Below are 26,304 nucleotides of genomic sequence, written 5' to 3' on the forward strand. Positions count from 1 at the left end.
ATATTCTGGGATCCTCTGGGATCCCTTGGGAAGCTCCAGGATTTTCTGGGATCCTCTGTGATTTCCCAGGATGATCTGGGATCCTCCAGGATTCCCTGGGATGGTCCAGGGCGGTCCAGAATTCCCCGGGATCCTCCAGAATTCCCTGGGATGATTTGGGATCCTCCAGGATTCCCTGGGATTCTCTGGGATCTCCCGGAACTCTCCGGGATGCTCTGGGATTTATTGGAATTCCCCGGGACGCTCCAGGATCCTCTGGGATTTCCTGGAATTCTCCAGGACGCTCCAAGACTCCCTGGGATCCTCCAGGATCCTTTGGGATTTCCTGGAATTCTCTGGGATGCTCCAGGATTCCCTGGGATGATTTAGGATCCTCCAGGATTCTCCAGGATCCTTTGGGATTTCTTGAAATTCTCCGGGATGTTCCAGGACTCCCTGGGATGCTCTGGGATCCTCCAGGATCCTTTGGGATTTTCTGGGATCCTCTAGGATCCTCCAGAATTCCCTGGGATGATTTAGGATCCTCCAGGATTCTCCAGGATCCTTTGGGATTTCCTGGAATTTTCCAGGATGCTCCAGGACTGCCCGGGATGCTCTGGGATCCTCCAGGATCCTTTGGGATCTTCTGGGATCCTCTAGGATCCTCCAGGATTCCCTGGGATGATTTAGGATCCTCCAGGATCCTTTGGGATTTCCCGGAATTCTCCGGGACGCTCCAGGACTCCCTGGGATCCTCTGGGATCCTCCAGGATTCTCTGGGATTCTCCAGGATCCTCTGGGATTTCCTGGAATTCTCCAGGACGCTCCAGGATCCTCTGGGATTTCCCAGGATTCCCTGGGATGCTTCAGGATCCTCCAGGACTCCCTGGGATCCTCTGGGATTTCCCAGAATTCCCTGGGATGATTTAGGATCCTCCAGGACTCCCTGGGATCCTCTGGGATTTCCCAGGATTCCCTGGGATGCTTCAGGATCCTCCAGGACTCCCTGGGATCCTCTGGGATTTCCCAGAATTCCCTGGGATGATTTAGGATCCTCCAGGATTCTCTGGGATCCTCCAGGATCCTTTGGGATTTCCCAAAATTCTCTGGGATGCTCCAGGATTTCCCGGGACGCTCCAGGATTCCCTGGGATGATTTAGGATCCTCCAGGATCCTTTGGGATTCTCCAGGATCCCTTAGGATTTCCTGGAATTCTCCAGGATCCTTTAGGATTTCCTGGAATTCTCCAGGATCCTCCAGGATCCTTTGGGATTTCCCGGAATTTTCTGGGACGCTCCAGGACTCCGCGGGATCCTCTGGGATCCTCCAGAATCCTTTGGGATTTCCCAGGATTCCCTGGGATGCTCCAGGATTCCCTAGAACCTTCTGGAACCTTCCGAGGGCGGCGGTCGCTCGGGGTTCTGTGCAAAGCAGGATGAGTCACTCGAGGCTTCCTTCCCTTTTTTTGGGATCCCGTTTTTTTGGGAATCCCGACGTTTTTTTTTGGGATCCTGATGTTTTTTGGGGGATCCCGACGTTTTTTTGGGGGATCCCGATGTTTTTCTGGGGGGATCCCGACGTTTTTTGGGGGATCCCGACGTTTTTTATGGGAATCCTGATGTTCTTTTTTGGGATCCCAATGTTTTTTTGGGGGATCCCGACGTTTTTTTTGGATGATCCCGATGTTTTTCTGGGATATCCCGACGTTTCTTGGGGGATCCCGATGTTCTTTTGGGGGGATCCCGATGGTTTTTTTTGGGATCCCGATGTTTTTTTGGGGGATCCCGATGGTTTTTGGGGGAATCCCGATGTCTTTTTTGGGGGGATCCCGATGTTTTTTCTGGGGATCCCGATGGGTTTTTTTGGGATCCCAATGTTCTTTTGGGGGATCCCAATGTTTTTTGGGGGGATCCCGATGTTTTTTGGGGGGATCCTGTCCCCGTGTCCCCGTGTCCCCGTCCCGGTGCCGGCTTTAGGACACGGCCGGGTCCTTGGGCGCGGGCGGCGGCGGCGGGAGCAGCGCGGGATCCTCGGGATACTCCTCGGGATATTCCTCGGGATATTCCTCGGGATATTCCTCGGGATACTCCTCGGGATACTCGTCCCCGTCCGGGAAGCAGGGGGGCCCCTCCCCCAGCTCGAAAAAAATGGGAAGGTCCCCGGAGCCGACGTCGACGGCGCTGGAATCCACCAGGAACAGCGGCTGCACCGTGCAGGGCACCAGCTGCTTCCCTGGAAAACATCGGGAATGTGGGATTGGGAATGTGGGATTGGGAATGTGGGATTGGGAATGTGGGATTGGGAATGTGGGATCATCCAGCAGGAACAGCGGCTGCACCGTGCAGGGCACCAGCTGCTTCCCTAAAAAACATCGGGAATGTGGGAATGTGGGAATGTGGGATTGGGAATGTGGGAATGTGGGATTGGGAATGTGGGATCATCCACCAGGAACAGCGGCCGCACCGTGCAGGGCACCAGCTGCTTCCCTAAAAAACATCGGGAATGTGGGAATGTGGGATTGGGAATGTGGGATTGGGAATGTGGGATCATCCCCCAGGAACAGCGGCTGCACCGTGCAGGGCACCAGCTGCTTCCCTAAAAAACATCGGGAATTTGGGAATGTGGGATTGGGAAAATCCACCAGGAACAGCGGCTGCACAGTGCAGGGCACCAGCTGCTTCCCTAAAAAATAATGGGAATGTGGGATTGGGAATGTGGGATCATCCACCAGGAACAGCGGCTGCACCGTGCAGGGCACCAGCTGCTTCCCTGGAAAACATCGGGAATTTGGGAATTTGGGAATGTGGGATTGGGGATGTGGGATTGGGAATTTGGGATTGGGAATGTGGGATTGGGAATGTGGGATCATCCAGCAGGAACAGCGGCTGCACCGTGCAGGGCACCAGCTGCTTCCCTGGAAAACATCGGGAATGTGGGAATTTGGGAATGTGGGATCATCCACCAGGAACAGCGGCTGCACCATGCAGGGCACCAGCTGCTTCCCTGGAAAACATCGGGAATGTGGGAATGTGGGATTGGGAATGTGGGATCATCCACCAGGAACAGCGGCTGCACCGTGCAGGGCACCAGCTGCTTCCCTGGAAAACATCGGGAATTTGGGAATGTGGGATTGGGAATTTGGGAAAATCCACCAGGAAGAGCGGCTGCACCGTGCAGGGCACCAGCTGCTTCCCTGGAAAACATCGGGAATTTGGGAATGTGGGATTGGGAATGTGGGATTGGGAATGGGGGAATGTGGGATTGGGAATGTGGGATTGGGAATGGGGCATTGGGAATGTGGGAATGGGAATGTGGGATTGGGAATGTGGGAATGGGAATGGGAATGGGAATGTGGGATTGGGAATGGGGGAAATGGGAATGTGGGATTGGGAATGTGGGAATGCGGGATTGGGAATGTGGGATTGGGATTATGGGAATGTGGGATTGGGAAAGTGGGATTGGGAATGGAGGATTGGGAATGGAGGATTGGGAATGGAGGATTGGGAATGGAGGATTGGGAATGTGGGAATATAGGAATGGGAATGGGGGAATGGGAATGTGGGAATGTGGGATTGGGAATGTGGGATTGGGAATGTGGGATTGGGATTATGGGAATGTAGGACTGGGAATGTGGGATTGGGAATGTGGGATTGGGAATGTGGGATTGGGAATGTGGGAATGGGGGATTGGGAATGTGGGAATGGGAATGGGGGATTGGGAATGTGGGAATGGGAATGTGGGATTGGGATCATGCACCGAGCAGGGCACTGCTTCCCTGGGAAATGGGAATTTGGGAATGGGAATGTGGGATTGGGAAAATCCACCAGCAGCAGCAGCTCCAGGGAATGTTTGGGATGATCCCAGCTCCAGGTTGGAATTCCAGGACAGTTTGGGTGGGAATCCCAATCCCAATCCCAATCCCATCCTAGTCCTGATCCCAATCCCACCCCAATCCCCAAAACACCACATAATCCTAACTGCAATCCCATCCCAAATCCCAAAAATCCCAAAATTTCCATTGGGATACCGGAGTCCCCCATTCCCAAATATCCCAAATATCCCGAAATTCCCGTGGGATACCGGAGTCCCCCATTCCCAAAGATCCCAAAATTCCCACTGGGATAGTGAAGCCCCCCCATTCCCAAATATCCCAAAAACCCCAAAATTCCCCGAATTCCCAAGGGATACCAGAGTCCCTCATTCCCAAAAACCCCAAAATTCCCGTGGGATACCGAAGTCCCCCATTCCCAAAATTCCCAAAATTCCCGAATTCCCGTGGGATACCGAAGTCCCCCATTCCCAAAATTCCCAAAATTCCCGAATTCCCGTGGGATACCGAAGTCCCCCATTCCCAAATATCCCAGAATTCCCATGGGATACCGGAGTCCCCCATTCCCAAAATTCCCAAAATTCCCATGGGATACCAGAGCCCCCATTCCCAAAAACCCCAAAATTCCCATGGGATACTGGAGCCTCCCATTCCTAATTATCCCAAAATTCCCCAAATTCCCATCGGATACCAGAGTCCCCCATTCCCAAAATTCCCCAAATTCCCATTGGGATACCGGAGTCCCCCATTCCAAAAGATCCCAAAACCCCCAAAATTCCCGAATTCCCCTGGGATACCGGAGTCCCCCATTCCCAAAATTCCCAAATTCCCATGGGATACCGGAGTCCCCCATTCCCAAATATCCCAAAATTCCCGTGGGATACCGGAGTCCCCCACTCCCAAAATTCCCGAATTCCCGTGGGATACCGGAGTCCCCCATTCCCAAAATTCCCGAATTCCCGTTGGATACCGGAGTCCCCCATTCCCAAAGATCCCAAAATTCCCGAATTCCCGTTGGATACCGGAGTCCCCCGCGCCGGGCTCGGTCTCCGTCGGTTTCTGCTGCTCCTGGTTGGAGAGGAGATCCTGGATCTGCCGGAATTCCGGGAATGATTTCCGCTCATTCCGAGGGTTTGGGGTTTCAAAGGGATCCCAAACTCAGCCCCTGCTCATCCCAAATGTTCCCAGGAATGATCCCGGAGAGGAAAATCCCGGGAATGGGGCGGGGGCCTGGGACAGCTGGGAACGTTCCCGGTCCTGATCCCGATCCCTGATCCCAATCCTGGCCCTGATCCTGATCCTAATCCCAGCCCCAATCCCGGTCCTGATCCTGATCCCAATCCCGGTCCTGATCCCGATCCTGATCCCTGATCCCAATCCCGGCCCTGATCCTGATCCCGATCCCAGCCCCAATCTTGATCCTGATCCTAATCCCAGCCCCAACCCTGGCCCTGATCCTGATCCCAATCCCGGTCCTGATCCCGATCCTGATCCCTGATCCCAATCCCGGCCCTGATCCTGATCCCAATCCCAGCCCTGATCCTGATCCCGATCCCAGCCCCAACCCTGGCCCTGATCCTGATCCCAATCCCGGTCCTGATCCTGATCCTGATCCCTGATCCCAATCCCGGCCCTGATCCTGATCCCAATCCCAGCCCTGATCCTGATCCCGATCCCAGCCCCAGTCCCGGCCCTGATCCTGATCCCAATCCCGGTCCTGATCCTGATCCCTGATCCCAATCCCGGCCCTGATCCTGATCCCGATCCCAGCCCTGATCCTGATCCCGATCCCAGCCCCAATCCTGGCCCTGATCCTGATCCCGATCCCAGCCCTGATCCTGATCCTAATCCCAGCCCCAACCCTGGCCCTGATCCTGATCCCAATCCCAGCCTCAATCCTGGCCCTGACCCTGATCCCGATCCCAGCCCCAACCCTGGCCCTGATCCTGATCCCGATCCCAGCCTCAATCCTGGCCCTGATCCCGATCCCGATCCCAGCCCCAATCCTGGCCCTGATCCTGATCCCAATCCCAGCCCCAATCCCAATCCCAGCCCCAATCCCAATCCCAGCCCTGATCCCAATCCCGGCCCCGATCCAGATCCCAATCCCAGCCCCAATCCCAGCCCTCATCCTGATCCCGATCCCAGCCCCAATCCCGATCTCAGTCTCAATCCTGATCCTGGCCCTTATCCCAGCCCTGATCCCAATCCCAGCCCCAACCCCGGCCCTGATCCTGATCCTGGCCCTAATCCCAGCCCTGATCCTGATCCCAATCCCAGTCCCAATCCTGATCCTGGCCCTAATCCCAGCCTTGATCCTGATCCCAGCCCCAATCCCAATCCCAGCCCCGATCCCAATCCCAGCCCTGATCCCAATCCCAACCCTGATCCTGATCCCAGCCCCAATCCCAGCCCTGATCCCAATCCCAGCCCTGATCCTGATCCCAATTCTAATCGTGAAGCCAATTCCAATCCCAGCCCTGATCCCGATCCCGATCCCAATCCCAACTCTGATCTTGAACCAAATCCCAGCCCTGATCCCAGCCCCAATCCCAATCCCATCCTGATTCCAATCCTGATCCTGATCCCACTCCTGGTACCAATCCTGATCCTGATCCCAATTCCAGCCCTAATCCTGATCCCAATCCCAATACCACCCCTAGTCCCGAACCTTATTCCAATCCCGATCCCAATCCCAAATCCTAATGCCGATCTTGATCCCAATCCCAATCCCTGATCCAAATCCCAATCCCGATCCCAATCCCAATCCCGATCGTGATCCCAATCCCAATCCCTGATTCCAATCCTGATCTCAATCCCAATCCCAATCTTGATCCCAATCCCAATCCCTGATCCCAATCCTGATCTCAATCCCAATCCCAATCTTGATCCCAATCCCAATCCCTGATCTCAATCCCAATCCCAATCTTGATCCCAATCCCAACCCCAGTCCTGATCCCAATCCCTGATCCCAATCCCAATCCCAGCCCCAATTCTGATCCCAATCTTGATCCCGATCCCAATCCCTGATCCAAATCCCAATCCCAAATCCCAATCCCCGATCCAAATCCCAACCCCAATCCCTGATCCCAATCCCAATCCCCGATCCCAAACCCAATCCCAGCCCCAATCCCAATCCCGATCCCTGATCCCAATCCCCGATCCCAATCCCAATCCCCGATCCCAATCCCAATCCCCGATCCCAATCCCAACCCCGATCCCAATCCCAATCCCGATCCCAATCCCAACCCCAACCCAAATCCCAATCCCAGCCCCAATACCAATCCCCAATCCCTGATCCAAATCCCAATCCCAATCCCAATCTCGATCCCAACCCCAATCCCCAATCCCCGATCCCAATCCCAATCCCACTCCCAGCCCCAATCCCAATGTCGTTCCCAATCCCAATCCCGATCTTGATCCCAATCCAAATCCCAATCCCAACCCAAATCCCAATCGCAATCCCGATCCCAATCCCAACCCCAACCCAAATCCCAATCCCAGCCCCAATACCAATCCCCAATCCCTGATCCAAATCCCAATCCCAATCCCAATCCTGATCCCAACCCCAATCCCCGATCCAAATCCCAATCTCGATCCCAACCCCAATCCCCAATCCCCGATCCCAATCCCAATCCCACTCCCAGCCCCAATCCCAATGTCGATCCCAATCCCAATCCCGATCTTGATCCCAATCCCAATCCAAATCCCAATCCCAACCCAAATCCCAATCTCAATCCCAATCCCAGCCCCAATTCTGATCCCAATCCCAACCCCAATCCCGGGATTTTCCCCGGCAATTCCGGGCTGTGGGGATGGAAACGGGAATCCCAGGGGCTGGAAAATCCGGGATTTGCCCTTTTTGGGGGTGGAGGATTCCCGGAATTCCGGGGGATTCCGGGGGATTCCCGGGGGATCCGGGGGCTCACGCTGGCCAGGCTGCTGTCCAGGTCGGGCAGGGTCACGTCCGGCACCGCCACGGAGGGGCTGAAGAGCTGCGGGAAAACCGGGAATGGCACCGGGAACGCCGGCATTCCCGGGAAATCCGCCCCCATCCAGGGAATTCCGGGGGAAATCCCACCCTGAACACGGGAATTCCCGGGAAAATCCCACCCCAGACCCCAGACCGGGAATTCCCGGGAAATCCCACCCTGAGAACGGGAATTCCTGGGAAAATCTCACCCCAGAATGGGAATTCCCAGGGAAAATCCCACCCTGAGAACGGGAATTCCTGGGAAAATCTCACCCCAGAATGGGAATTCCCAGGGAAAATCCCACCCCAGACAGGGAATTCCCAGGAAAATCCTGCCCTGAGAACGGGAATTCCCAGGAAAAATCTCTCCTGAGCCAGAGAATTCCTAGGAAAAATCTGTCCTGAAAATGGGAATTCTGGAGAAATCCACCACAGCACGGGAATTCCCAGGAAAATCTGTTCTGAGAACGGGAATTCCCGGGAAAATCCCACCCGAGAACGGGAATTCCCAGGGAAATCCCACCCCAGACGGGGAATTCCCAGGAAAATCCAACCCTGAGAATGGGAATTCCTGGGGAAATCCCACCCTGAGAATGGGAATGCCCAGGAAAATCCCACTCCAGACCGGGAATTCCGGGGAAATCCCACCCTGAAAATGAGAATTCCTGGGAAAATCCCACCCTGAAAATGAGAATTCCTGGGAAAATCCCACCCTGAGAACTGAAATTCCCGGGAAAATCCAACCTTGAGAATGGGAATTCCCGGGAAAAATCTCTCCTGAGTCAGGGAGTTCCCAGGAAAAATCTGTCCTGAGAAGGGGAATTTCTGGGAAAATCCCACTCTGAGAATGGGAATTCCCAGGAAAATCCCGCCCTGAGAACGGGAATTCCCGAGAAATCCCACCCCAGCCCGGGAAAATCCCACCCCAGACAGGGAATTCCCAGGAAAATCCAACCCTGAGAATGGGAATTCCCAGAAACAATCTGTCCTGAGAACGGGAATTCCCGGGAAAATCCACCCCCATCCAGGGAATTCCTGGGAAAATCCCACCCCAGACCAGGAATTCCTGGGAAAACCCCACCCTGAACACGGGAATTCCTGGAAAATCCCACCCTGAGAACGGGAATTCCCGGGAAAATCCCACCCTGAGAACGGGAATTCCTGGGAAAATCTCAGCCCAGACCAGGAATTCCCGGGAAAATCCCACCCTGAGAATGGGAATTCCTGGGAAAATCTGTCCTGAGTCAGGGAATTCCCAGGAAAATCCCACCCCCAGACCAGGAATTCCCAGGGAAAACCCACCCTGAGTCAGGGAATTCCCAGGAAAAATCTGTCCTGAGAATGGGAATTCCCAGGAAAATCCATCCCAGACTGGGAATTCCCGGGAAAATCCCACTCCAGACTGGGAATTCCCGGGAAAAATCTGTCCTGAGAATGGGAATTCCCAGAAAAATCTGTCCTGAGAATGAAAATTCCTGGGAAAATCCTGCCCTGAGCACAGGAGTTTCTGGAAAAATCCCACCCCCAGACTGGGAATTCCCAGGAAAATCCCACCCTGAGAATGGGAATTCCTGGGAAAATCCCACCCCAGACCGGGAATTCCCAGGAAAATCCTATCCTAAGAACGGGAATTCCCAGGGAAATCCCACCTTGAGAACGGGAATTCCCGGGAAAATCCCACCCCAGACCGGGAATTCCTGTGAAAATCCCACCCTGAGAACGGGAATTCCCCGGAAAATCTGTCCTGAGAGTGAGAATTCCCAGAAAAATCCCACCCCCAGCCAGGGAATTCCCAGGAAAATCTGTTCTGATCCAGGGAATGCCAAAATTCCCAAGAAAAATTTGTCCTGACTACAGAAATTCCTGGGAAAAAAATCCATGCTGAGAATGGGAATTCCCAGGAAAATCCCATCCCCAGACTGGGAATTCCTGGGAAAAATGTGTCTTGAGAATGGGAATTCCAGAATTCCTGGGAAAAACCTGTCCTGAGCCAGGGAATGTCGGAATTCCCAGGAAAGATCTCTCCTGAGCCAGGGAATTCCTGGGAAAAATCTGTCCTGAGCCCGGGAATTCCCAGTGGGCATTGGGGATTTTGGGAATTTGGGAGTTCCCAGATGGAATTTTTTGGATTTTTTCCAGGATTTCTGGGAATTTGGGGTCAGGCTCACATGGAGCAGGGACGGATTTATCCTGGGAATTCCCTCTGGGAACGGGCTGGGATCCCGGGAATTCCCAGTGGGTGTCGGGGATTTTGGGAATTTGGTATTTTAGGGGTTCCCAGATGGAATTCCAGGGTTTTTTCCGGGAATTTTTTCCAGTATTTCTGGGAATGCTCACATGGAGCAGGGATGGATTTATCCTGGGAATTCCCGGGAATTCCCAGTGTTTTCCCAGTGTTTTCCTGGTGTTTTCCCGGGTTTTTCCCAGTGTTTTCCCGGTGTTTTCCCGGGAACGCTCACGTCGATCAGGGATGGATTTATCCTGGGAATTCCCAGTGTTTTCCCAGTGTTTTTCCTGGGTTTTTCCTGGATTTTTCCCGGTGTTTTTCCCAGGAATGCTCACGTCGAGCAGGGATGGATTTATCCTGGGAATTCCCAGTGTTTTCCCGGTGTTTTTTCGGGAATGCTCACGTCGAGCAAGGATAGACTCATCCTGGGAATTCCCTGACCTGGGAACGAGTTAGATCCCGGGAATTCCCGGTGGGCCTTGGGGATTCTGGGAGTTCCCGGTTGGGATTTTTCCCAGGATTTTCCCGATACTTTTCCCAGGAATGCTCTCGTCGAGCAGGGATGGATTTATCCCGGGGTTTTCCCGGTGTTTTCCCGTGTTTTTTCCCCGGGAATGTCGGGAATGTCAGGAATGCTCCCGTCGAGCAGGGATGGATTTATCCTAGGAATTCCCGGGTTTTTCCTGGTGTTTTTCCCGGTGTTTTTCCCAGTGTTTTCCCGGGGTTTTCTCGGGTTTTTCCCAGGTTTTTCCCGGTGTTTTTCCTGGTGTTTTCCCTGGGTTTTTTCGGGAATGCTCCCATGGAGCAGGGATGGATTTATCCTGTGAATTCCCAGTGTTTTCCCGGTGTTTTCCCGGGAATGCTCCCATCGAGCAGGGATGGATTAATCCTGGGAATTCCCAGTGTTTTCCCCGGGTTTTCCCGGGTTTTCCCGGGTTTTTCCCGGTGTTTTCCCAGTGTTTTCCCGGGGTTTTCCTGGGAATGCTCACGTTGAGCAGGGATGGATTTATCCTGGGAATTCCCAGTGTTTTCCCGGTGTTTTCCCGGGTTTTTCCCAGTGTTTTCCCGGGTTTTTCCCGGGTTTTTCCCGGGAACGCTCACGTGGAGCAGGGATGGATTTATCCTGGGAATTCCCGGTGTTTTTCCCGGTGTTCTCCCAGTGTTTTCCCGGGGTTTTCCCGGTGTTTTTCCCAGGTTTTTCCCAGGAATGCTCACGTCGAGCAGGGATGGATTTATCCTGGGAATTCCCAGAGTTTTCCTGGTGTTTTCCCAGGTTTTTCCCGGTGTTTTCCCAGTGTTTTCCCGGGTTTTTCCCGGGTTTTTCCCGGGGTTTTCCCGGGTTTTTCCCGGTGTTTTCCCGGGGTTTTCCCGGGGTTTTCCTGGGTTTTTCCCGGTGTTTTCCCGGGTTTTTCACGGATTTTTCCCGGGTTTTTCCCGGGAATGCTCACATCGAGCAGGGATGGATTTATCCTGGGAATTCCCAGTGTTTTCCCGGGTTTTTCCCGGTGTTTTCCCGGGGTTTTCCCAGTGTTTTCCCGGTGTTTTCCCGGGAATGCTCACGTCGAGCAGGGATGGATTTATCCTGGGAATTCCCAGTGTTTTCCCGGGTTTTTCCCGGGTTTTTCCCGGTGTTTTCCCAGGGTTTTTCCCAGTGTTTTCCCGGTGTTTTCCCGGGAATGCTCACGTCGAGCAGGGATGGATTTATCCCGGGGTTTTCCTAGTGTTTTCCCGGGTTTTTCCCGGGAACGCTCACGTGGAGCAGGGATGGATTTATCCCGGGAATTCCCGGTGTTTTCCCGTGTTTTTTCCCCGGGAATGTCGGGAATGTCGGGAACGCTCACGTCGAGCAGGGCGCTGTCCATGCTGAAGCCGTGGGTGCTGAGCAGCGCCTGCAGATTGTCCAGGCTGGAGTCGATCGTGTCCAGGTGCTCGTTCAGCTCCGACCTGGAAAACAACCGGAACGTCGGAACCACGGCGGGAACGACGGCGGGAATGAGCGATGGGAATGAACGGAGGGAATGAGGAACAACGGGAATGAACAACACTGGGAATGTCGGAACAACGACGGGAACGAACGACGGGAATGAACAGAGGGAATGAGGAACAACGGGAATGTCGGAACGACGGCGGGAACGAAGGACGGGAATGAACAATGGGAATGAACAACGGGAATGAGCAACACCGGGAACGTTGGAACGACGGCGGGAATGAAGCACGGGAATGAACGATGGGAATGAAGAGAGGGAATGAGGAACAACGGAAATGAACAACACCGGGAACGTCGGAACGACGGCGGGAACGGACGACGGGAACGAGCGACAACAATGGGAATGAACGGAGGGAATGAGGAACAACGGGAATGAAAAACACCGGGAATGTCGGAACAATGATGGGAACGAACGATGGGAATGAACAGAGGGAATGAGGAACAACGGGAATGAACAACACTGGGAATGTCGGAACAACGACGGGAACGAACGATGGGAATGAACAACGGGAATGAGGAACAACGGGAATGTCGGAACGACGGCGGGAACGAAGGACGGGAATGAACAATGGGAATGAACAACGGGAATGAGCAACACCGGGAACGTCGGAACGACGGCGGGAACGAAGGATGGGAATGAACAACACCAGGAATGAACGGAGGGAATGAACAACACCGGGAACGTCGGAACGACGGCGAGAACGAAGAACGGGAATGAACAACACTGGGAATGAACAGAGGGAATGAACGGAGGGAATGAACAACGGGAATGAGGAACACCGGGAACGTCGGAACGACGGCGGGAACGGACGACGGGAATGAACGGCAGGAATGAACAACGGGAATGAGGAACAACGGAAATGAGCAACACCGGGAACGTCGGAACGACGGCGGGAATGAAGAACGGGAATGAACAACACTGGGAATGAACAGAGGGAATGAACGGAGGGAATGAGGAACACCGGGAACGTCGGAACGACGGCGGGAAGGAACAACGGGAATGAGCGACAACGGTGGGAATGAACGGCGGGAATGAACGGAGGGAATGAGCAACAACGGGAACGCCGGAACAACGGCTGGAACGGACGACGGGAATGAGCGATGGGAATGAACAACGGGAATGAACGGAGGGAATGAACAACGGGAATGAACAGAGAGAATGAGGAACAATGGGAATGTCGGCAACGACAGCGGGAACGAAGGATGGGGATGAGCAACGGGAATGAACGGTGGGAATGAGGAACACCGGGAACGTCGGAACGACGGTGGGAAGGAACAATGGGAATGAACGATGGGAATGAACAGAGGGAATGAGGAACAACGGGAACGTCGGAACGACGGCGCGAAGGAAGGACGGGAATGAACAAGGGGAATGAACGGTGGGAATGAGCGACACCGGGAACGTCAGCAACGAAGGATGGGAATGAGCAACACCGGGAATGAACAACGGGAATGAGGAACAACGGGAACGTCAGCAACGATGGCGGGAAGGAAAGACGGGAATGAGCAACAATGGTGGGAATGAACAACGGGAATGAACGGAGGGAATGAACACCGGGAATGAACAACGGGAATGAGGAACAACGGGAACGTTGGCAACGACAGCGGGAAGGAATAATAGGAATGAGCGACAATGGTGGGAATGAACAATGGGAATGAGCAACACCGGGAACGTCGGCAACGACAGCGGGAACGAAGGATGGGAATGAACGATGGGAATGAACAGAGGGAATGAGGAACACCGGGAACGTCGGAACAACGGCGGGAATGGATGACGGGAATGAACGGCAGGAATGAACAACGGGAATGAGGAACAACGGAAATGAGCAACACCGGGAACGTCGGAACGACGGCGGGAACGAAGGATGGGAATGAACAACACCAGGAATGAACGGAGGGAATGAACAACACTGGGAACGTCGGAACGACAGCGAGAACGAAGGATGGGAATGAACAACGGGAATGAACAACGGGAACGTCGGAACGATGGCGGGAACGAAGAACGGGAATGAACAACACTGGGAATGAACAGAGGGAATGAACGGAGGGAATGAACAACGGGAACGAGGAACACCGGGAACGTCGGAACGACGGCGGGAAGGAACAACGGGAATGAGCGACAACGGTGGGAATGAACGGCGGGAATGAACGGAGGGAATGAGCAACAACGGGAACGCCGGAACAACGGCTGAAATGGACGACGGGAATGAGCGATGGGAATGAACGACGGGAATGAACAGAGAGAATGAGGAACAATGGGAATGTCGGCAACGACAGCGGGAACGAAGGATGGGAATGAGCAACGGGAATGAACGGTGGGAATGAGGAACACCGGGAACGTCGGAACGACGGTGGGAAGGAACAATGGGAATGAGCGATGGGAATGAACAACGGGAACGAGGAACAACGGGAACGTCGGAACGACGGCGGGAACGAAGGATGGGAATGAACAACACCAGGAATGAACGGAGGGAATGAACAACACCGGGAACGTCGGCAACGAAGGATGGGAATGAGCAACACCGGGAATGAACAACGGGAATGAGGAACAACGGGAATGTCGGCAACGATGGCGGGAAGGAAAGACGGGAATGAGCGACACCGGGAATGAACAAGGGGAATGAACGGAGGGAATGAAGAACGGGAATGAACAACACTGGGAACGTCGGAACGACGGCGGAAACGAAGGATGGGAATGAAGGATGGGAATGAACAGTGGGAACGAGGAAGAACGGGAACGTCGGAACGACGGCAGGAATGAACAGCGGGAATGAACGGCGGGAATGAACAGAGGGAATGAGCAACACTGGGAACGTCGGAACGACGGTGGGAACGAAGGATGGGAATGAAGGATGGGAACGAACAATGGGAATGAACAGTGGAAATGAACAACAGCGGGAATGTCGGAACGACAGCGGGAACGAAGGACGGCGGGAATGAACGATGGGAATGAACGGTGGGAATGAGCAACACCGGGAACGTCGGAACGACAGCGGAATGAACAATGGGAATTAACACTGGGAATGAACAACAGGAACGAGGAACAACGGGAACGTTGGAACGACGGCGGGAATGAAGGTTGGGAATGAATGGCGGGAATGAACGGAGGGAATGAACGGAGGGAATGAGCAACACCGGGAACGTCGGAACGACGGCGGGAACGGAGGATGAGAATGAACAACACTGGGAATGAACAACACCAGGAATGAACGGAGGGAATGAGCAACACCGGGAACGTCGGCAACAACGGCGGGAACGGACAACGGGAATGAACGATGGGAATGAACAGAGGGAATGAGCAACACCGGGAACGTCGGCAACGACGATGGGAACGAACAATGGGAATGACCGACAACAACGGGAATGAACAGCAGGAATGAACAATGGGAATGAATGGAGGGAATGAGCAACACCGGGAACGTCGGAACGACGGCGGGAACGAAGGATGGGAATGAACAACAGGAATGAACGATGGGAATGAGCAACACCAGGAACATTGACAACGAAGGATGGGAATGAGCAACACCGGGAATGAACAACAGGAATGAGGAACAACGGGAATGAGGAACAATGGGAACGTTGGCAATGAAGGATGGGAATGAACGACGGGAATGAATGGAGGGAATGAACAACGGGAATGAACGGAGGGAATGAACAACACCAGAAACGTCGGCTTTCCCCGACCTGGGAATTCCGGGAATTCTGCTCTGCTCCCGCCTTTTCCCGAGCTGGAAATTCCAGGAATTCCGCCCTGCTCCCACTTTTCCTGAGCTGGAAATTCCAGGAATTTTGGGAATTCCATCCCAATCCTGATTTCCCCAAGCTGGAAATTTTGGGAATTCTGCCCTGCTCCTGCTTTTCCAGCATTGGAATTCCTGGAATTTTGCCCTGCTCCCGCTTTCCCTGAGCTGGAAATTTTGGGAATTCCGCCCCGCTCCCGCTTTCCCTGAGCTGGAAATTTTGGGAATTCCGCCCCGCTCCCGCTTTCCCCGCGCTGGGAATTCCAGGAATTCCTGGGAATTCCGGGAATGCCGTGCTCACTTGTCGAGGCAGGCGACGCTGAGGCACTTTTCCTGGGCCTGGGGGGTGCCGGGAGCGGCTCCGGAGTCGTTTTCCCGCAGGATGGAGTCGATGAAGGTGGAGGGGGACAGGGGGGTCTCGGCATTCCCGGGATTCCCGGCATTCCCGGGGTTCTTGGGCTCCTCCACCTGCGGGCTCCGCGTGGGGCTGGGAGGCTCCTCCTTGATCCGGATGGCCGGGCTGCTCCTGGGGAAAAAATGGGAAAAAATGGGAAAAAATGGGAAAAATGGGGGAAAAAATGGGAATGGGGAAAATGGGAGAAATGGGGGAAATGGAGGAAAGGGGAAATATGGGAAAAATGGGGGAAAAAATGGGAATGGGGATGGAAATGGGAATGGGGAACGGGGATGGAAATGGGGGAAAATGGGAATGGGGAAATGGGGGAAAGGGGAAAAATGGGAAAAATGGGGGAAAAATGGGAATGGGGAATGGGGATGGAAATGGGGAAAAATGGGAAAAATGGGAATGGGGAAATGGGAAAAATGGGGAAAATGGGAAAGGGGAAAATGGGAATGGGGAATGGGGGAAAGGGGAAAAATGAGAAATGGGAAATGGGGAAATGGGAAAAATGGGGAAAAATGGGGAGAAAATGGGAATGGGGAATGGGGATGGAAATGGGGGAAAATGGGAAAAATGGGAATGGGGAAAATGGGAATGAGAAATGGGGAAAAGGGGAAAAATGGGAATTGGAAATGGGAAATGGGAAAAATGGGGAAGAATGGGGAGAAAAACGGGAATGGGGAATGGGGAAATGGGAAAAATGGGGAAAAATGGGAAAAATGGGAAAAATGGGGAGAAAAATGGGAATGGGGATGGAAATGGAAGAAAATGGGAAAAATGGGAATGGGGAAATGAGAAAAAATGGGAAAAATGGAGGAAAAAATGGGAATGGGGAATGGGGATGGAAATGGGGGAAAATGGGAAAAATGGGAATGGGGAAAATGGGAATGAGAAATGGGGAAAAGGGGAAAAATGGGGAAAAATGGGAAAAATGGGGAAAAGGGAATGGGAAATGGGAAGAATGGGAATGGGGAAATGGGGGAAAGGGGAAAAATGGGAAAAATGGGGGAAAAAATGGGAATGGGGAATGGGGAAGGAAATGGGGGAAAATGGGAAAAAGGGGAATGGGGAAAATGGGAAAAAAATGGGAAAATGGGGGAAAATGGGAATGGGGAATGGGGATGGAAATGGGGAAATGGGGGAAAGGGAAAAAAATGGGAAAAATGGAGGAAAAATGGGAATGGGGAATGGGGATGGAAATGGGGGAAAATGGGAAAAATGGGAATGGGGAAAATGGGAATGAGAAATGGGGAAAAGGGGAAAAATGGGAATGGGGAAAATTGAAATGGGGAAATGGGAAAAATGGGGAAAAATGGGAAAAATGGGAAAAATGGGAAATGGGAAATGGGGAAATGGGAAAAATGGGAATGGGAAATGGGAAATGGGGAAATGGGAAAAATGGGGAAAATGGGAAAAATGGGAATGGGGATGGAAATGGGGAAAAATGGGAAAAACGGGAATGGGGAAATGGAAAATGGGAAAAATGGGGGAAAATGGGAATGGGGAATGGGGAAATGGGGAAAAATGGGAATGGGAAATGGGGAAATGGGAAAAATGGGGAAAAATGGGAAAAATGGGGAAAAGGGAATGGGAAATGGGAAGAATGGGAATGGGGAAATGGGGGAAAGGGGAAAAATTGGAAAAATGGGGGAAAAAATGGGAATGGGGAATGGGGATGGAAATGGGAATGGGGAATGGGGGTGGAAATGGGGGAAAATGAGAAAAACGGGAATGGGGAAATGGGAAAAATGGGGAAAATGGGAATGGGAAAAATGGGAATGGGGAATGGGGATGGAAATGGGGGAAAATGGGGAAAACAGGAATGGGGAAAAAATAGGAATGGGGAATGGGGATGGAAATGGGAGAAAATGGGAAAAACGGGAATGGGGAAATGGGAAAAATGGGGAAAATGGGAAAGGGGAAAATGGGAATGGGGAATGGGGGAAAGGGGAAAAATGAGAAATGGGAAATGGGAAATGGGGAAATGGGAAAAATGGGGAAAAATGGGGAGAAAATGGGAATGAGAAATGGGGATGGAAATGGGGGAAAATGGGAAAAACGGGAATGGGGAAAATGGGAATGAGAAATGGGGAAAAGGGGAAAAATGGGAATTGGAAATGGTAAATGGGAAAAATGGGGAAGAATGGGGAGAAAAACGGGAATGGGGAACGGGGAAATGGGAAAAATGGGGAAAAATGGGAAAAATGGGGAGAAAAATGGGAATGGGGAATGGGGATGGAAATGGGAGAAAATGGGAAAAACGGGAATGGGGAAATGGGGGAAAGGGGAAAAATGGGAATGGGGAATGGGAATAATCCAGCCCACTCCCCCCATTCCCAGGGAATTTTCAGGAATCCATCCCCAATTTCCCATTCCCAGGGATTTTGAAGATCCCATTCCCGGGGAATTTTCTGGAATCCCATTCCCAAGGATTTCCAGCTCCCATTCCCATGGAATTTTCGGGAATCCCCCCCCACCTGCCCTCCCCCATTCCCAGGGATTCCCAGGCCCCATTCCCATGGAGTTTTCCAGAACACCCCCCCCTGCCCTCGCCCATTCCCAGGGATTTCAAGGCCCCCATTCCCATGGAATTTTCCGGAACCCTCCCCACCTGCCCTCCCCAATCCCATGGAATGTTCCGGAACCCTCCCCACCTGCCCTCCCCCAATCCCATGGAATTTTCCGGAACCCTCCCCACCTGCCCTCCCCAATCCCATGGAATGTTCCGGAACCCTCCCCACCTGCCCTCCCCCAATCCCATGGAATGTTCCGGAACCCCCTCCCCCACCTGCCCTGGCCCATTCCCATGGAATGTTCCGGAACCCCCCTCCCCACCTGCCCTCCCCAATCCCATGGAATGTTCCGGAACCCTCCCCACCTGCCCTCCCCCATTCCCATGGAATGTTCCGGAACCCTCCCCACCTGCCCTTGCCCAATCCCATGGAATGTTCCGGAACCCCGCCCACCTGCCCTCCCCAATCCCATGGAATGTTCCGGCCCCCAATCCCATGGAATGTTCCGGAACCCTGCCCACCTGCCCTCCCCCATTCCCATGGAATGTTCCGGAACCCCGCCCACCTGCCGTGCCCCGGGGAGGCCTCGGGGCTGGACGGGGGCAGCTCGGTGACGTCGGCGATGATGGGGCCCGAGGGGGGGCCGGGCCCGGCCGGGAACAGCGCGGGGCCCGAGAGCGCCCCCGGCGGCGCCTGGAACAACGGGAATGAACAGCGGGAATGAGCGGCGGGAATACCGGGAATGAACGGAACGGCGGGAACACCGGGAATGGGAACGGGGACGGGGATGGGAATGGGGCGGCCCGGAGCAACCGGCCCCAGAGATCCCAATCCCAAAAATCCCAATCCCACCAATCCCAATCCCAATCCCAATTGATCCCAATCCCAACCCCAATCAATCCCAATCCCAATTGATCCCAATCCCACCAATCCCAATCCCAGTCCCAATCCCAATTCCATCAATCCCATGGAATTCTGGGGATGCTCACAGCGTAGGCGGCGTTGCCGTGGTGCTCCGGGGAGTCCCCAATCCCACCAATCCCAATCCCAATCCAAACCAATTCCAATCCAAATCAATCCCAATCAATCCCAATCCCAATCCCACCAATCCCAATCCCAATCCCAATCAATCCCAATCCCAATCCCAATCCCAATCCCAATCCCACCAATCCCAATCCCATCAATCCCACAAATGCCCTGGATTGTTCTGGAATGCTCACGGCGTAGCCTACGTTGCCGTGGTGCTCCAGGGAGTTCCCAATGGGTCCCAATCCCAATGGATCCCAATCCCAATGGATCCCAATCCCATCAATCCCAACTCCAATCCCAATCCCAATCCCAAACCCAATCGATCCCAATCCCACCAATCCCAATCCCAATCCATCCCAATCCCACCAATCCCAATCCCAATCCATCCCGAACCCAATCGATCCCAATCCAAATCCCATCAATCTGATCAATCCCAATCCCAATCCCATGGATTGTTCTGGAACGCTCACGGCGTAGGCGGCGTTGCCGTGGTGCTCCAGGGAGTTCCCAATGGATGCCAATCCCACCAATCCCATCAATCCCACCAATCCCAATCCCAATCCCAATCCCACCAATCCCAATCCCAATCAATCCCATGGAATTCCGGGAATGCTCACGGTGTATCCGGCATTCCCGTGGTGCTCCAGGGAGTTCCCAATCCATCCCAATCCCATCAATCCCATCAATCCCAATCCCACCAATCCCATAAATCCCAATCCCATCAATCCCAGGGATTGTTCTGGAATGCTCACGGCGTAGGCGGCGTTGCCGTGGTGCTCCAGGGAGCTCCCAATGGATCCCAATCCCATCAATCCCAATCCCAATCCCAATCCCAATCCCAATCAATCCCAATCCCAATCCCATAAATCCCACAAATCCCATGGAATTCCGGGGAACGCTCACGGTGTATCTGGCATTGCTCTGATGCTCCAGGGAGTTCCCAATCGATCCCAATCCCATCAATCACAATCCCATCAATCCCAATCCCATCTATCCCAATCCCACCAATCCCAACCCTACCAATCCCAATCCCACCAATCCCAATCCCAATCAATCCCACTGGAATTCCGGGAATGCTCATGGCGTATCCGGCGTTCCCGTGGTGCTCCAGGGAGCTCCCAATCCATCCCAATCCCACCAATCCCAATCCCAATCCCACCAATCCCAATCCCAATCCCACCAATCCCACAAATCCCAATCCCAATCCATCCCAATCCCACCAATCCCAATCCCAACCCCAATCCCAATCCCCTCTATCCCCCGGATTGTTCCGGAACGCTCACGGCGTAGGTGGCGTTGCCGTGGTGCTCCAGGGAGCTCCCAATGGATCCCAATCCCACCAATCCCAATCCCAATCCCCTCGATCCCATAGATTGTTCCGGAATGCTCACGGCGTAGGCGGCGTTGCCGTGGTGCTCCAGGGAGTTCCCCATGGATCCCAATCCCACCAATCCCAATCCCACCAATCCCAATCCCAATCCCATCAATCCCAACCCCACCAATCCCACAAATCCCCCGGATTGTTCTAGAACGCTCACGGCGTAGGCGGCGTTGCCGTGGTGCTCCAGGGAGTTCCCAATCAATCCCAATCCCACAAACCCCAATCCCAATCCCAATCCCACCAATCCCCCGGATTGTTCTAGAACGCTCACGGCGTAGGCGGCGTTGCCGTGGTGCTCCAGGGGGTAGGGCCGGCTGTACTTGGGCATGGAATGTGCGGGGCCGCCGTCGTTCAGCATCAGCGGGCTGGGAATTCCCAAAAAAACATGGAAAAACATTGGGAAAAACATCGGGAAAAGGGTCAGGGGCTGGGAATTCCCAAAAAAACATGGAAAAACATTGGGAAAAACATCGGGAAAAGGGTCAGGGGCTGGGAATTCCCAAAAAAACATGGGAAAAATGGGTCAGGGGGCTGGGAATTCCCAAAAAAACACCGGGAAAAACATCGGGAAAAGGGTCAGGGGCCGAGAATTCCCAAAAAACCCCAGGAAAAGGGTCAGGGGGCTGGGAATTCCCAAAAAACACCGGGAAAAGGGTCAGGGGGCTGGGAATTCCCAAAAAAACCATGGGAAAAACATCAGGAACAATGGGTCAGGGAACGAGAATTCCCAAAAAAACATCGGGAAAAGGGTCAGGGGCCGGGAATTCCCAAAAAAACACCGGGAAAAACATCGGGAAAAGGGTCAGGGGGGTGAGAATTCCCAAAAAAACATCGGGAAAAATGGGTCAGGGGCTGGGAATTCCCAAAAAACATGGGAAAAATGGGTCAGGGGGCTGGGAATTCCCAAAAAAACACCGGGAAAAACATCGGGAAAAGGGTCAGGGGCCGGGAATTCCCAAAAAACACCGGGAAAAACATCGGGAAAAGGGTCAGGGGATTGAGAATTCCCAAAAAAACATCGGGAAAAACATCGGGAAAAATGGGTCAGGGGCTGAGAATTCCCAAAAAAACATCGGGAAAAACACCGGGAAAAGGGTCAGGGGCTGAGAATTCCCAAAAAAACACCGGGAAAAACATCGGGAAAAGGGTCAGGGGCTGAGAATTCCCAAAAAAACACCGGGAAAAACATCGGGAAAAGGGTCAGGGGCTGAGAATTCCCAAAAAAACATCGGGAAAAACATCGGGAAAAGGGTCAGGGGCTGGGAATTCCCCAAAAACACTGGGAAAAACATCGGGAAAAGGGTCAGGGGCTGAGAATTCCCAATAAACCATCGGGAAAAACATCGGGAAAAGGATCAGGGGCTGGGAATTCCCAAAAAAACATCGGGAAAAACATCGGGAAAAGGGTCAGGGGCTGAGAATTCCCAAAAAAACATCGGGAAAAACATCGGGAAAAGGGTCAGGGGGCTGAGAATTCCCAAAAAAACACCAGGAAAAACATCGGGAAAAGGGTCAGGGGGCTGAGAATTCCCAAAAAAACACCGGGAAAAACATCGGGAAAAGGGTCAGGGGCCGGGAGTTCCCAAAAAAACATGGAAAAACATCGGGAAAAACATCGGGAAAAGGGTCAGGGGATGGGAATTCCCAAAAAAACATCGGGAAAAACACCGGGAAAAGGGTCAGGGGACGAGAATTCCCAAAAAAACACCGGGAAAAACATCGGGAAAAGGGTCAGGGGCTGGGAATTCCCAAAAAAACATCGGGAAAAACATCGGGAAAAGGGTCAGGGGCTGAGAATTCCCAAAAAACATGGAAAAACATCGGGAAAAACATCGGGAAAAATGGGTCAGGGGGCTGGGAATTCCCAAAAAAACATGGAAAAACATCGGGAAAAATGGGTCAGGGAGCCGAGAATTCCCAAAAAACATGAGAAAACATCGGGAAAAATGGGTCAGGGCCTGAGAATTCCCAAAAAACCCCGGGAAAAGCAGCAGGAATCCCCCAAATCCCAAAATCCGGATCCAAAAAACCTTTGGAATTTTCCTGGATTTTCCCGGATCCCAAAATCCTGAGGAGATTTCCGGGATTTTTCCAGGGAGGAGGGAGGCGGGATCGGGAATGGGAGGGGAAAGTTTGGGAATTCCGGGGTTTTCCCAGGGATTTCCAGGATTTTTTCCATGATTTTCCAGGATTTTCTGGATTTTTCCAGGGATTTTCAGGATTTTTCCAGGGTTTTTCCAAGAGATTTTCCAGGATTTTTTCCCAGGGTTTTTTTTTCCAGGGTTTTCCACATAATTTTTCAGAAGAATTTCCAGGATTTTTCTGGGATTTTTCCAGGATTTTTTCCATGGGTTTTCCCAGGATTTTTCTGGGATTTTCCCCAGGTTTTTTCCCAGAATTTTTCCAGGATTTTCTTGGGATTTTCCCAGAGGTTTTTCCCAAGATTTTCCCAGGATTTCCCAGAGGTTTTTCCCAAGATTTTCCCAGGATTTTTCCAGGTTTTTCCCAGGATTTCCCAGAGGTTTTTCCAGGATTTTTCTGGGATTTTTCCAGTTTTTTTTCCCAGAATTTTTCCAGGATTTTTTTTGGATTTTCCCAGAAGTTTTTCCCAGAATTTTCCCCAGGATTTTTCCAGGATTTCCCAGAGGCTTTCCCAGGATTTTCCAGAGGTTTTCCCAGGATTTTTCCAGAGGTTTTTCCAGGATTTCCCAGAGGTTTTCCCAGGATTTTCCCAGGATTTTTTTTTTTTATTTTCCCAGAGGTTTTTCCCAAGATTTTCCCAGAATTTTTCCCAGTTTTTTCCCAGGATTTCCCAGAGGTTTTTCCAGGATTTTTCTGGGAATTTCCCAGGTTTTTTTTTCCATGGGTTTTTCCAGGATTTTTCTGGGATTTTCTGGTTTTTTCCCAGGATTTCCCAGGATTTTTTCCATGGGTTTTTCCAGAGGTTTTCCCAGGATTTCCCAGAGGTTTTTCCAGGTTTTTTTTTTTTGGGTTTTCCCAGAGGTTTTTCCCAGAATTTTTCCCAGGATTTTTTCCATGGGTTTTCCCAGGATTTTTCCAGGTTTTTTCCCAGTTTTTTCCCAGGATTTCCCAGAGGCTTTTCCAGGAATTTTCTGGGATTATTTCCAGGTTTTTTTCCCAGAATTTTTCCAGGTTTTTTTTTTTTTGATTTTCCCAGAAGTTTTTCCCAGAATTTTCCCCAGGATTTTTCTGGGATTTTTCCAGGATTTCCCAGAGGCTTTCCCAGGATTTTCCAGAGGTTTTCCCAGGATTTTTCCAGGATTTTCCCAGGATTTTTCCAGAGGTTTTTCCAGGATTTCCCAGGTTTTTTCCCAGAATTTTTCCAGGATTTTCTTGGGATTTTCCCAGAGGTTTTTCCCACGGGTTTTTCCAGGATTTCCCAGAGGTTTTTCCAGGATTTTTCTGGGAATTTCCCAGGGTTTTTTTTCCATGGGTTTTCCCAGGATTTTTCCATTTTTTTCCCCAGTTTTTTTCCAGGATTTCCCAGAGGTTTTTCCAGGATTTTTCTGGGATTTTTCCAGGTTTTTTTTCCCAGAATTTTTCCAGGTTTTTTTTTTTTGGATTTTCCCAGAGGTTTTTCCAGAATTTCCCAGAAATTTTTCCAGGATTTTCCAGGTTTTTCCCAGAGGTTTTTCCAGGATTTTTCCAGAGGTTTTCCCAGGAAATCCCAAATCCCGCCCGATCCCAGCCCGGGCACTCCCAGGAATTCGGGGATTTTGGGAATTTTTGGGATTTGAGGATTTTTGGGATTTTGATGATTTGAGGATTTTTGGGATTTGGGGAATTTTGGGGATTTTTGGGATTTTGAGGATTTGGGGGATTTTGGGGATTTTGAGATTTTGGGGTTTTGGGGAATTTGGGGATTTGAGAGATTTTGGGATTTCTGGGATTTGGGGGTTTTGGGGATTTTGGGATTTGGGACTTTCTGGGATTTGGGAAAATTTTGGGATTTTGGGGTTTTGGGGATTTTGGGATTTGGGCATTTCTGAGATTTTGGTGATTTGGGACTTTCTGGGATTTGGAGATTTTGGGAATTTCTGGGATTTTGGGGATTTGAGGAATTTTAGGATTTTGGGGATTTCTGGAATTTGGAGATTTTGGGATTTTGGGGATTTGAGGAATTTTGAAATTTTGGGAATTTCTGGGATTTTGAGGGATTTCTGGGGGATTTTTGGGATTTGAAGAATTTTGAGATTTTGGGGATTTTTGGGATTTTGGGGGAGAATTTTGGGGATTTTGGGAATTTCTGGGATTTTGGGGATTTTGGGGATTTGAGGAATTTTAGGATTTGGGGGATTTCTGGGATTTGGAGATTTTGGGGTTTGGGGGATTTTGGGATTCGGGACTTTCTGGGATTTGGGGATTTTGAGAAATTTTGGGATTTTGGGGATTGGGAGAATTTTAGGGATTTCTGGTGAATTTTGGGATTTGAGGAATTTCGGGATTTTGGGGAATTTTGGGGAATTTTGGGGGATTTGGGGAATTTTGGGGATTAGGGGGATTTTGGAGATTTTGGGGGATTTGGGGGATTGGGAGAATTTTGGGGATTTTGGAGATTTTGGGGATTTGGGGCATCTTTGGCTTTTGGGGATTTTGGGGTTTGGGGGAATTTGGAGATTTGGGGGTTTTGGGGATTTCTGGGATTTGGAGATTTTGGGGTTTTTGGGATCGTGGGATTTGGGGATTTTGGAGATTTGGGACTTTCTGGGATTTGGGGATTTTTGGGAATTTCTGGGATTTCTGAGATTTTGGGAATTTTGGGAATTTCTGGGATTTTGGGGATTTGGGAATTTCTGGGATTTTGGGGATTTGGGATTTTGAGGGATTTCTGGTGGATTTTGCGATTTGAGGAATTTTGGGATTTGGGGGATTTGGGGGATTTTGGACTTTCTGGAGTTTTGGGATTTGGGGAATTTTGGGAATTTCTGGGATTTTTGGGGGGATTTTGGGATTTTTGGGGATTTTGGGATTTGGGGGTTTTGGAGATTTTTTTGGGATTTCTGAGATTTGGGGATTTTTGGGGGGATTTTTGGGTTTCTCTCACATTTTCCTCTTGACGCCGAGGATCCGGTTGGGAATTTCTGGGATTTCAGGGATTTTGGAGATTCGGAGATTTTGGGGATTTGGGGGGATTTTGGGGGGGATTTTTGGGATTTCTCTCACATTTTCCTCTTGACGCCGAGGATCCGGTTGGATTGCACCAGGGAGATCAGGAACTGGATCAG

The 26,304-nt window shown here is 51.8% G+C and overlaps 1 protein-coding gene across 1 annotated transcript; it reads right to left on the reverse strand.

The window, feature by feature from the left end:
* Positions 1–1,433: 1,433 nt before the first annotated feature.
* Positions 1,434–26,304, reverse strand: LOC311166010 (heat shock factor protein 1-like; the record flags this gene model as incomplete). The annotated part of the gene is made up of 8 exons (XM_084227502.1): positions 1,434–2,211; positions 4,831–4,900; positions 7,738–7,803; positions 11,850–11,952; positions 16,037–16,261; positions 19,214–19,341; positions 21,330–21,423; positions 26,243–26,304. Coding segments are annotated over 8 exons (1,008 nt in total), but the record flags the coding sequence as incomplete, so codon positions are not given.

This window comes from Fringilla coelebs (assembly GCF_963513975.1).
Source record: "Fringilla coelebs genome assembly, contig: SCAFFOLD_280, whole genome shotgun sequence".
Lineage (NCBI taxonomy): Eukaryota > Metazoa > Chordata > Aves > Passeriformes > Fringillidae > Fringilla > Fringilla coelebs.